At 39.8% G+C, this 13,278-nt stretch overlaps 1 protein-coding gene across 1 annotated transcript in view; it reads right to left on the bottom strand.

Moving 5' to 3' along the window:
* Positions 1 to 13,278, bottom strand: part of LOC135511071 (glutamate receptor ionotropic, delta-1-like) — a 348,005-nt gene that overhangs the window by 101,224 nt on the left and 233,503 nt on the right. The window contains exon 4 of the mRNA XM_064932571.1: positions 10,209 to 10,414. Within this exon, the coding sequence (XP_064788643.1) occupies positions 10,209 to 10,414 (206 nt within the window). The remainder of the gene's footprint in view (positions 1 to 10,208; positions 10,415 to 13,278) is intronic.

The following is a 13,278-nucleotide window of genomic DNA, read 5'->3' as shown; positions in this document are numbered from 1 at the left end:
ACACTAGAACCGCATGGCCTTTCAGCCTGTAAGTACCCTCGAGAGAACGTTGCCGGGAATACCATTTAGTAGACGCATCAGATGCATATCAACCTGCAGGGTGCACAAACATACTGTAAGCATCAAAGCTTGATAAATAGAGCATAAACAATTGTAGAGTATGAATTGCATGAAGAAATATATCCATGTAAAAGTATAACAAAAATAGGTATTTGTTTAAAATAGAGTCAAGGATATGTTTGTATAATTCTACAAAGTCCTAGTGAAACAGGTATGCCTAAAGCCAATTTTCGACAGTTGTATATATGCTATTAGAAGAATAATTATTTGGTTGTGTTTATAAAGGTCTTAGGTAACATTAGAAAACTAAAAAAACAACTATTTTAAAAAACAAAATAGTATTTTATTAGTTTGTTACTCTACTGTAGGCTATAAGTAAAAACAGAAAACCACTAGTTCAACTCCACCAAAAAGAAGTCCATTATAAATTTGTTTTCGCAGGTCTAAAGACGCATTGTGGAAATGAGAAAATGTGTTGAAAAAAGAAAACAAAATAGTGATTCTGAAAGCATGGACAGCGCAGATATTCTTGGAAAAAAATTACTTTTGGAAATAGAGCTGCACCTCTTGAATTTTGAGTTATTTGACCAAGGTTAGTGTCATAGAAACTGCAGCATATGCTCCTTCTAATACTATACAGAAATCTAGATGTTTTACCTGCATGTGACTCTGAAAGACGATTTGATAAAGTGATGCTCTTTTCCCAGCATCTGTCAATTACAATTTGACAACTGATAATACTGTCACTCATTAGACTATTGTAAATCTAATCTTGTCTAAAGGCTAACTCTTATTTTATGTGAAATTAGTTTCAGTATAGTTTCAATGGGCCAACTGTTTAGGCTAACTGGTATTATTTGTTTCCCCTTGCTCATCAACTTGGATAGAGTCCCAGATGTTTTGCATTATTCTAAAGGCCTACTGCAACATGTAGCTTGTTTTTGTTTCCCTTACAATAAATGTGATTAGCAATATCGTAACAGCTTATTTTTACAAAGTAAAATGTCAACGAGAACGGTATCAACCCGCAAGGCGCGCAATCAAATTATTAACATGAGTGCCAATGATGAATAAGCATAACACAAACGTATTATTACACTATGGTTGTATCATCATTACACAGTTAGGCTTCATTTCAATTTGATTGTGAAGTAACATGCACAATTATCACCCATTCATCCATTTGTCGTTTATTTGGTGGACTGGCATCGTTTGCTTTCCTTCGCTCATCGACTCGGATAGAGACAAGGATATGTTTTGCATTATTCTAAAGGCCTACTGCAACACGTAGCATGTTTTCATTTCCTTTACAAAACATTTGATTCGTAATAGAGTTATAGTAAATAAAACTCGTAACAGCTCCTTTTTGCAAAGTAAATGTCACGGCTTTCGTTGTGGGAAGGAGGAGCGGACCAAAATGCAGCATGGTTGTGATTAATTTTATTTTAAAAAAGAACTATACACGATAAACTGACAAAATAACAAACGTGCGAAAACGGAAAACAGCCCTATCTGGTGCAAAACACAGAGACAGGAACAATCACCCACAAACACACAGTGAAACCCAGGCTACCTAAATATGGTTCCCAATCAGAGACAATGACTAACACCTGCCTCTGATTGAGAACCATATCAGGCCAGACATAGAAATAGACAAACAAGACATCCAACATAGAATGCCCACTCAGATCACACCCTGACCAACCAAAACATAGAAACATACAAAGTAAACTATGGTCAGGGTGTGACAGTAAAACATAAAAGAAAATGATATCAACTCGAGTGGTCAAATTATTTGCTATAAACATGAGCACCAGAGCTGATAAATAGGCCTAACACAAACTCATCATTCCACTATTGTCTTTGAAAATTAAATCAACCTCTTTACCCTCCTTATCATTAAAGAAGAAGTTACAAGTCTGTGAGTGCCAGAAATCTTGCTTGTTTGTAGGTGACCAAATACCTATTTTCCACCATAATTTGCAAATAAATTAATTAAAAATCCTACAATGTGATTTTCTGGATTTTTTTTCTAATTTTGTCTGTCATAGTTGAAGTGTACCTATGATGAAAATTACAGGCCTCTCTCATCTTTTTAAGTGGGAGAACTTGCACAATTGGTGGCTGACTAAATACTTTTTTGCCCCACTGTACCTAGGTGTCTGGCTAGACTTTAAACTCTCCTTCCATACTCAAATTAAACATCTCCAATCCAAAATCAAATCTAGAATCGGCTTTCTATTTTGCAAACAAAGCCTCCTTCACTCACGCCGCCAACTTACCCTAGTAAAACTGACTATCCTACCGATCCTTGACTTCGGCGATGTCATCTACAAAATAGCTTCCAACACTCTACTCAGCAAACTGGATGCAGTCTATCACAGTGCCATCCTTTTTGTTACCAAATCATCTTATACCACCCACCACTGCGACCTGTATGCTCTAGTCGGCTGGACCTCGCTACATATTTGTCACCAGACCCACTGGCTCCAGGTCATCTATAAGTCTATGCTAGGTTAAGCTCCGCCTTATCTGTAATGTAAAATACAAACATTTAAGAAGTCAAGGAAGGAGAAGGATATATATATTTTTTTACAAAATCAAACATCAGTGGCCATTGGCCTATAGAGCTTTAGTGTTAAAAGGGATTAGAAATCCAAAACTCGCTAGCTGCACTATTTCATCCCAAAATACACAATCTGAAAACACAATTTGGTTCAGTGGTTAACTGTTTACCATAGCCATATGGTTTACTTCCATAATGTAGCTGGGGTCTAAGCTGCTGTGGCACAAACATGAAAAATGTAACTGTGAATGAAAACAATCAAAAATTTTAAGATTTTGATTAGAAAACAGTTATGAGACATTACTATAACGTTCAGGGGTATACACTGAGTGTACACAACATTAAGAATAGCTGCTCTTTCCATGTCAGAATGACCAGGTGAATCCAGGTAGAAGGTAAAAGCTGTAATTGGTTAAATCCACTTCAATCAATGTAGATGAAGGGGAGGAGACAGGTTACAGAAGGATTTTTAAGCCTTGAGACAATTGAGACATGGATTATGTATAGTATGTGGGCCATTCAGAGGGTGAATGGGCAAGATAAAAGATTTAAGTGCCTTTGAAAGGGGTATGGTAGTAGGTGCCAGGCCCATCAGTTTGTGTCAAGAACTGCAATGCTGCTGGGTTTTTCACTATCAACAGTTTTCTATGTGTATCAAAAATGGTCCGCCACCCAAAGGACATCCAGCCAACTTTACACAACTGTGGGACATGTGCCTTGTAGAGTTCATGCCCCGACAAATTGAGGCTCAATATTAGGAAGGTGTTCTTAATGTTTTGTAATTATATGATTTTTCAATGTGGAGTGGGCATCAATTCTGCCTCTTATGGCCAATCCTATGGTTACGAAATGGGAGAGAACATTATTTTTGATGCAAGGTGGTGGGGAATTTCAGTGTAACTCTAAGGATGATAAAGACATCCATATTAAACATCAATATTGTATCATAACTTTTCCAGGATAAAAATAGCTTTGAGCACATAGGGTTACTCAAAAGCCACATCACCGTACAGCATTTACGGTGATACAGCCCCTGTAAAATTCAGGGCATTCGTGGAGCAAAGCTGTTGAGCAGGAAGTTGTCAAGGAAGTGAGTTTGTGTTTATACAGGACCTCCCGCCCTCACCTACCGTCAACCAATTATATCAATGTGGAGCTATACGGAGCCCTCCGCATTGTTACAAAATTTGGGAGGAGCACCGCGATGCGGTATGGAGCTACATTTGGCCTCTGCATGCCTCAAGAGGCTCCACAATTGCGCCACACCCTCCATACGGAGCCTCTGACCACATTTCCGATCAATCATAAATGGCATTTAACCCATAAGAGTCTAAGCCCTGTCTAATACAAAAGCATTGAATAACATATGTACTACATGGAACATCAGGTAGTCCCCCACAAAAAATCAAAAGGAAGTTTGTTCTGAAATATCTGTCCTATATCTGAGAGATAAAGGAAAGATGTATCTATCCCCTTATTTTTTGGCAATAAACAGTCTAAGCCCTGTCTATGCTGGGTGGGTGAGGAGGGGGAGTTATACTAAGCTATATGGAATCGTTTTAAGAAGGTCATACCAAGGACCATTTTGCTATTTTGAATTTTAAGACCACTTGAAGTATCACAAACAAATATAAACAAATTGTTTAATGAAACATTTGATTTGTCCTTACTGTTATTAGCCAATACAAATGCATTGAATAATAGATTCACTATATGGAACAACAGTCTCTCAACAAATATCAAAAGGAAGTTTGTTCTGAAGTGTCTGTCCTGTATATATGAAATATATATATTTTTTACATGTATTTAACCCTTTATTTTTGGATAGTGAGCTGAAGTTGGGAACTACAGTCCTACAGCATTAGCCTTATGAGCATGTGCAAAGCAACCCTTGACATTGTGCATCTGAAGTAGGGAATAGCTTAACTCACACATTGTTTACATATTGTTTAGCTATATGTTCTCAATTTAAAAACTAGATTGTGTACATGCCTTGTGCTGACATGAAATTGTTTGTACAGAAGACAGCCCTATATTTGGTAAAAGTCCAAATCCATATTATGGCAAGAACGTCTTAAATAAGCAAAGACAAATGACAGTCCATCATTACTTTAAGACATGAAGGTTAGTCAATACGGAAAATGTCAAGAACTTTGAAAGTTTCTTCAAGTGCGGTTGCAAAAAAACATCTAGCGCTATGATGAAACTGGCTCTCATGAGGACCGCCACAGGAATGGAAGACCTAGAGTTACTTCTGCTGCAGATGATAAGTTCATTAAAGTTACCACCCCCAGAAATTGCAGCCCAATTAAATGCTTCACAGAGTTCAAGTAACAGACACATCTCAACATCAATTGTTCAGAGGAGAATCAAGCGTGAATCAGGCCTTCATGGTCGAATTGCTGTAAATAAACCACTATTAAAGGACACCAATAATAAGATGAGACTTGCTTGGGCCAAGAAACACAAGCAATGGACATTAGACCTGTGAAATGTGTTCTTTGGTCTGGTGTCCAAATTTTAGATTTTTGGTTCCAACCGCTGTGTCTTGGTGTGGGTGAATGGATGATCTCCGTGTATGTCTTGACTTCCGCCGAAGTTGGCTCTCCTGCCCATTCGGGCGGTGCTCGGCGGTCGTCTTCACTGTCCTATTAGCCACTACCGATCCCTTTTCGTGTATCTGTTGGTTTTGTCTAATTGGTTTCACCTGTGTGTTGTTTAGTTAATTAGTGTCTGTATTTAATGTAGGTTGTCCCGCCCTTGTTTTGTGCGGGATTGTTTATTTTGTCATTTCGTTTTGTCTGTCAGTGTTTGCTGTTTGTTATTCTCCGATTAGTCTTTATCCTGTGTTGGATATATTCACCCTGTCTGTATTTGGGTTGACCGTTGTTTGTTTTTGTTCACCGGAGAATAAACTTTATATCGCTATCTGCTCTCTGCGCCTGATTCCACCCACCTTGATTAGTCGTGACAGTGTATGTATTTCCCACCGCAAAGCATGGAGGAGGTGTTATGGTGTGGGGGTGCTTTGCTGGTGAAACTGTCTGTGATTTATTTAGAATTCAAGGCACACTTAACCATCATGGCTACCACAGCATTCTGCAGCGATAGCCATCCCATCTGGTTTGGGATTAGTGGGACTATCATTTGTTTTTCAACAGAACAATGACCCAACACACCTCCAGGTTATGTAAGGGCTATTTTACCAAGAAAGAGAGTGATGGAGTGCTGCATCAGATGACCTGGCCTCCACAATCCCCCAACCTCAACCAAATTTAGTTTGGGAAAAATCAGATTGCAAAGTGAAGTAAAAGCAGCCAACAAGTGCTCAGCATATGTGGGAACTTTGAGAGAATGGCAAGAGTGTGCAAAGCTGTCATCGAGGGAAAGGGTGGCTATTTGAAGAATCTTAAATATAAAATATATAACACTTTTCTGGTTATTACATGATTCCTTATGTGTTATTTCATAGTTTTGATGTCTTCACTATTACTCTACAATGTAGAAAATAGTCACAATATAGAAAAAACCTTGAATGAGTAGATGTTCTAAAACTTTTTACCGGTAGTGTACATATGTACATAAATACATTTCTGTGAAATTATGTTTCTGTTAAGTCAGTAGCTATTGCTACAACCTTCATTCGGTTTAAGGGTGCACTTTTGTCATGCTGACAAGGTGAAGGTGCTCTTTTCTCAAACGGCACAACAGAATCATTCAGATTGACCAATTCATAGCATATGACAACCATTTTGTCAAACTGAGGGATGTCTCCTGTCATATCTGGAAAATGACAAAGTAGTAGAAGTAGAAACTGATGCTGCTGCAGCATCGTTCATCTTTACAGTCGACATTGGTGTCTTGATAGAGGTCAGCTGGTTAACCTACAGAACATAAACAAATGAAAAGCATACCTGATGTTTGCATATCACTTCCTCATGTCATCTACAGTATACCATTGTTTAATTCATTCAGGTATTTTAGTGTCATATAAAGATTCAATGTTGTCATATTCCATTGAGGCCTTTGTCCTTTGCTGTAATGTACAGTTTCCTTCCTCTTACGAATGAAGTTCTCAACAAATTATAATTAGGTCAGTGCCACTGGAGTTTTTTTGGACAATAATGGTGCTTTCAAGACAACTGGGAACTTTCAAATCGTGACGTCAGTGATCTTCAGGTCGGAAAGTCAGAGCTCTAGAAAAATGCCTGAGTCTCCGACTTGGAATTCCAAGTTGGATGGCCATTGATTTTTACAATTTTTTATTCAGTCTGAGCTCGTTTTTGTCCCCGTGTTCCCAGTTGTTTTGAATGCTGCATAATGTCCTCGTCCAGCCTAGATGGACGTCATATTGTACAATTTGTGTCCCCTTTTCGTAGACCTAGATTAGATGGTTGCATTCAAGACAAGCTTATTTAACTTGTTATGGCTGCAATCCCGCTAACGGGATCGATATGACAACTACCAGTGGAAATAGAGGGCGCCAAATTCAAACCACAGAAATCTCATAATTACAATTCCTAAAACATACGTGTCTTATATTATTTTAAAGTGAATCTTTTTGTTAATCCCACCAAAGTGTTCGATTTCAAATATGCTTTTCAGCAAAAGCACTACAAACGATTATGTTAGGTCTCCACCAAACCACAATGAGCACAGCCATTTTCCAGCGAAATATAGCATTCACAAAAAGCAGAAATAGAGATAAAATTCATCACTAACATCTAGTAGTGAGAATTATCTTCATCAGATGACACTCATAGGACTTCATGTTTTGTTTGATAAAGTATTATATCAAAAAATTCACATGCAATAATCTAAGAAGGCGCTCAGAACAGTAGCCAAATCAGCCACCATGTTGGAGTCAACAGAAACCAGAAAATACATGATAAATGTTTCCCTACCTTTGATTAACTTCATCAGAATGCAGTTCTAGGAATCCCAGCTCCACAATAAATGCTTGATTTGTTTGACAATGTCCGTTATTTATGTCCAATTAGCTACTTTGGTTTGTGCGTTTGGTAAACAATTCCAAAGTCACAAAGCGCGTCCACTATAACGTGATGAAATGTCCAAGAGTTTCATAACACTTCAGATGACCGGTGGAACGCAGGTCCTTCCCCTGTGAACACGCATGGTGAAAGCATGGTCAGCTCGTAGCAGCGGTGACTATTTCCTGTCTCATTCGACCCACCTTCACATTAGAGTCATCAGACAAAGTTCTATTGACTGTTGACATCTAGTGGAAGGCGTAGGAAGTGAAAACTCATCCATATTTCGCTGTAATTTCAATGAGAGCATGGTTGAAAATCTGCCACCCCCAGAAAAAATAGAAACAGGAAGTGGAATTTCTCCGTTTTTTTGCCTGCAATATGAGTTCTGTTATACTCACAGACATAATTCAAACAGTTTTAGAAACGTCAGAATGTTTTCTATCCAAAACTAATAATAATATGGATATATTCGCAACTGAGACTGAGGACCTGGCCGTTTGCAATGGGCACATTTTCATCCAAGCTACTCAATACTGCCCCTGCAACCATAAAAAGTTAAATTGATCTGTTTGTCAGTGTCAGCAGAGTAGGCCTAGGCTACCCCATGATTTGTTATATTAAAAAAGATTCTGCTAATGTTTCCAGTCATATCAAGTTAAGTAGAATTGCATGAAATGTGTTTATCAAAAGCCACATTTTTTTTAGGTCAAGGAAAGAAGAAATGTAACTGATATAGCCTATAGACCTATGCCACTATGGGCTCAGCCAGTGATTAGATGAAGTTATATTAATAGCCTAATAAATTATAACTATCCAATCTACTCATCACATTAGGAAGAGTAGACTTTCATAGTCTACAAATGTGATGATAGATGTATGCAATGTTTATTATAAAGGTATGGTGAAAAAATTGCTTCCCCAAAACTTGAAACTCATGTGTCGCCTATGAGAGAGACGCATGCTAATAGCTAGACTACAAGCTATTTAGCTAATTGGCTAATGTTGGCTAACTTGAGTCTTGTTGTTAACACCTGGTTAGCATAACAGCTAACAGCTAAACTAAACTCGTAATTGATTAGACTTACCAGTGATGAAATGATCAGAGCAGACCCTGTACTGACAGCTGTCTGGGTTCAGGTCTTGACAGGCAAAAAGGTTCTTCGCTTTTCTGAGAGTTCTTCAGTTATCTCATTGGTGTTTCATGATTGCGGGTAATCTGTAAAACACTTTTTCCCCCATTGTCTTTCTTGCCTTGTTAGAGCAGTCAAATACTGCACAGAAATTGACCAACTAGTGAATAGACTAGTTTTAGGCACTGTTATCATGCAGCTTAGGGTAGCCACTCAGCTGTTGTCATTGGAAGAATTGATGTGGTGGTCTTCCAACTTGGCCATCAGGAGGTGTCGTATGTCAGCTGGCCCTCTTTAGAGTGGAATCACCATGACAACATTGCCATTTCTAATCACGTAGCCATGGTTATGGTGTTGTTCATCGAATTGCATTACCATACGGTAACAGTATATTTTCATATTAGCTACTTTAATGTAATTTACAGACATCATTTTGATAGGACTGTCTGGGATTGGTCTGAGTGGGGAGGGGGAAACTGAAAGCTAGCTGTTATTGGCCTAGAGGTTTGGAACTCACTTTCTCATTGGTCTATTAACAAATTTAACACCTGGTGATGTCACCAGGCAGGACAAAGCTCCGTCCCACCAAAACTGGTTGAAATTGCAGGCATTCTTTTCAAACAGCTCTTACACTAAAAGGGCATTATCATAATTTTCACATTTTCACAGTATTATTCCAACCTCATAGTGTGGAGGTTTTTGACTGCACTGGGCCTTTAATGATTTTCTATGTCATTAACATATTTGTTCCCTTGCTGGTTTATACATGATCATATTATAATTTGGCCTCTGGAGTGCTAGGTAAATGAAGTATGTGTGTTATTAATCTATGAGATTGATTGCGGTTGCGGGAACAACAGAAAAGGTGCTTACTGCTTATTTGTTAAGATTAAAGAGTAGGAAAATATATAACATGCACTTGAGCATGCAGGTATGCACATATCCACCAAGACTTTGAGTTGTGGATCATGTCTCACGGCAGGAAGCAGCTCACCTGTCAAAACAGTCATGAGCTACAAGACGGCAACTTTCTTTTTTATGACCCCCAAAAGCCTCTAATTAATTGAAATGGAGATCAAATCACGCACAATCTGCCTACATCTAGTAGTGAGAAAAACAGATGCTGTGGAATTCACAGGGGGGAGATCAAAGGGGTTTCAAAACTTTAAAGCCATGGTGTATTCACTATCTGTGTTGTAATTTATTAATATACAGTGTGTATGCTTAATTTGCAGGATGATAACCAGTTGAAATTCTTTCTGGGATATGTAGGGCATTCACCTGTTTCACTGTCCAGTTGGCCTGTGATACGGTACATCTCATTTCATCTCCACATTTCAACTCCCTCTGCTCGGTCATTTGAGATTTCCCCATATCGAAATAACATCACCATCACTTGACCTTTCAGTTAATCCCAAACAGAACAGAGAGTACCATGCTGGTGACCACACCCCTCACCTGGTGGATGAACACCTGTGCTCCTCGGGGGCTCATGAGAAGCACGGCCCGCCGCAGTGTGTCCCGGTAGCGGTTGAGCTCCTCAGTCCGCATGGTGCTGAACAGGTTAGTGAACACCCTGCTCACGTTGCGGTCCACCCTCTGCAGAGACACGTCCAGACCCTGCCGAGACGCCTGATCCAGGAATGTCTGCAGTCCACGGATGTCTGAAAGAGAAGCGTAGACAAACAGTTGAAAGTACAGCCAAAAAACACAGGAACATCAGAGGCAGGTGCAACTGTAACTAAGTTGAACTGATTAACTGATTATTTTATTACATTTTTGCTCACAACATTGACGTTTAGGTCCTAAAGGCCTTCCTGGAAAAGTGACAGTCGTGCCTCCCTTCTCTAAAGGATATTGGACAGGTTTGTCAGTTCATTCTCCACTCTGGCATGTTCAAGGCTGTTTCAGTGGCAGTAAATGTGAAAAGCTTTCAGCGATCAGCAACAAACAGCTTTGCTTCCTTTTGTCATAAGCTAAAAAATGTAATGTGTTTTAACAGGTGTTTGAATTTCTGTTGTACCAATGCTTCAGTTTCAATACACAGATTTTCTCTGTTTATAGGTTACAGCCAGTGAAGTTAGTGGCGGGTGTGCATCCCCCAGAGAAATGTGGAGGGAAGCCTCTCCAGAGATGTTGTGCAGAACAGGCAAATTAAAGGGGGAGGGATGCCGGGATCTCCACAGAGGATTAACAAGCCAACAGCTGTAGCTGCAGCCATGCCAAATGTCAAACTGGATTTTTAAAGAGAGGTGAACCGTGCTATGTGCAAAGAGTGTCTCACTCTGCACAGTGGGAATAGTGGCAATCTTCTCTGTGTGTGGGATTGTGGTTTTTCCCATTCTTCTCTCATTGCACCTCTAGAGGATTAATTAGTTATTCAGGACCCTCATCAGTGTTCAGAGCAGACAGTCCACAGAGGTGGAGTCTCCACACGCATGCACACATGTACGATCACACACATGCACACACACACAGATGCATTGTATATCAGACAGCATATAGCTGCATGCACAAATTTGCTAGAGAGGATAGAGAAATGACAGTGCTAACATACTAGTCAGCCTATTAGGTACACCACCCTGTTCAAGAAAATGGATTGCTCCTACAGACAGTGAGCGTGGCTTGCTAAATAAAGCAGGCAGACAGGCAGCAAGACATTCAGTTATTGTTCGATTGAATGTTAGAACCTGCAAAACGAGTGACCTAAGCGACTTTGAGCATGGTATGATCGTCAGTGCCAGGCATGACAGATCCAGTATCTCAGAAATGTCCGGCCTCCTGGGCTTTTCACACACGACAGTGTCTAGGGTTTACCGAGAATGGTGTGACAAACATCCAGCCATTGGCAGTCCTGTGGGAGAAAACAGCTCGTTGATGAGAGAGGTCAAAGGAGAATGACAAGAATTGTGCAAGTTAACAGGCGATCCACAAACAGACAAATAATGTCTCAGGTCAACAGTGGTGCACAGAAAGACATCTCAAAACGCACAACTCGTCCCGAAGAGGCTATTGCAGCAGACGACCACGCAGGGTTCCACTCCTATCAGCTAAAAACAAGAAGAAGCGTCTCCAGCGTTTCCTGTTGCATCATGCTGATGGTGCAAGCAGCATGAGTCCATGGACCCATCCTGAATGGTACAGGCTGGTGGCAGCAGTGTAGTGATGTGGGAAATGTTTTCCTGGCACACTTTAGGTCCCATGATCCCAATTGAGCAAAGTGTCTATGCCCCGAATAATTCAAGCTGTTCTGGAGGCAAAGGGGGTCCGACCAAGTACTAGATGGGTGTACCTAATAAGTTGTATGTTGTTGTGTTCATACTGCTCAGGGCCTCAAAGGGAAATGACAATAACAAGAAAACATTTGAGCAAATTCATGCAGCAGACCGACATACTGAGCACATCTGCTTTCTTCCTTGTGGTCTTTTGGTCAGAACTATAGGCCCATGTCTGGCCAGAATAACCTCACTCACAATGAACAAATGCACATAACCTGGACGAAAATTTCTGTTGTACTTTCCAAAATGTACTCTTCAGGATTCATACTTTAGACATTGTATTTTCTCCTGATCCCCAACTCATTTTGAAGCAAAAGTGTGGTGTTTTCTCTCTCTCTTTATCTCTCTCTCTCTCTTTATTTCTCTCCCTGTCTCGAGTTTACCTAGCCTATTGTAAAACAGGGAAAATAAGTTATTGGTTTAACGATTTCCCTTTGTGAAAAAAACACTTCTGTTTTCATCTTGAAACCAGAGAATGAGAGTAAATGTAATGGACTAGAAATGAGGCCTCAAGGACAATGGACAGGTTTACTCAAGTCATTCCCCAAGGCAAATGTACGGAGAATAACACAACGTCAACTTTGGTCCTGCCTTTAAAAAAAAAAGTTTTCAGTGGCATTTCTCCCATACCACCACAAAATGAATCCTGGATGAAAGACGGCCATGCAACAGCTCAGGGTGAGGGTCCAGGCTAAGATGGCTGACACTGACTTCAAAGTCCCAGTGCTACACCTAGGGCTGCCTTCCAGAGCACAGCTACACTATCCTGGCCATGGACAGGGGGCAGAAAAGAGGATTAATGGGGAATTATGGGTCAGATTTCAGGACATGTTTTCTCAAGCATCACTTCTGAATACAAATCTGGAATAAATATACTCCATCTCGGAGAGAGAATTCAAGGTCTTGCAGTGAATCTGCTATGAGGCTCAGTTTCATCACACAAAAAATATTAATAGGCTACCTTATCTTGATTTTTTGGCAAAAAAGAATTGACCAGAAGGTAGCGAGATGTTTTTACATGAGTTCCCATAAGCTGTTTCTCAAACAAAGTTTAAGATGTCTCTGCAGACCTATTGGAGTATGACAGGCATTGTGCGTAAATCTGCATTATATCACAGTATGCACAAACACATATAATAACCTTTGCTTATGATTCAATACATTTGTGGTGAAAATAACTGCAGCATTACTTAGAAAACATTTGCTGTCATAACACTTTGATATAAGAAATATTGTGGGCAGACAGAAAA

Source organism: Oncorhynchus masou, chromosome 23 (assembly GCF_036934945.1).
Source record: "Oncorhynchus masou masou isolate Uvic2021 chromosome 23, UVic_Omas_1.1, whole genome shotgun sequence".
Taxonomy (NCBI): domain Eukaryota; kingdom Metazoa; phylum Chordata; class Actinopteri; order Salmoniformes; family Salmonidae; genus Oncorhynchus; species Oncorhynchus masou.
The sequence above is the reverse complement of the archived record's forward strand: the minus strand, read 5'-3'. Positions and strand labels throughout refer to the sequence as shown.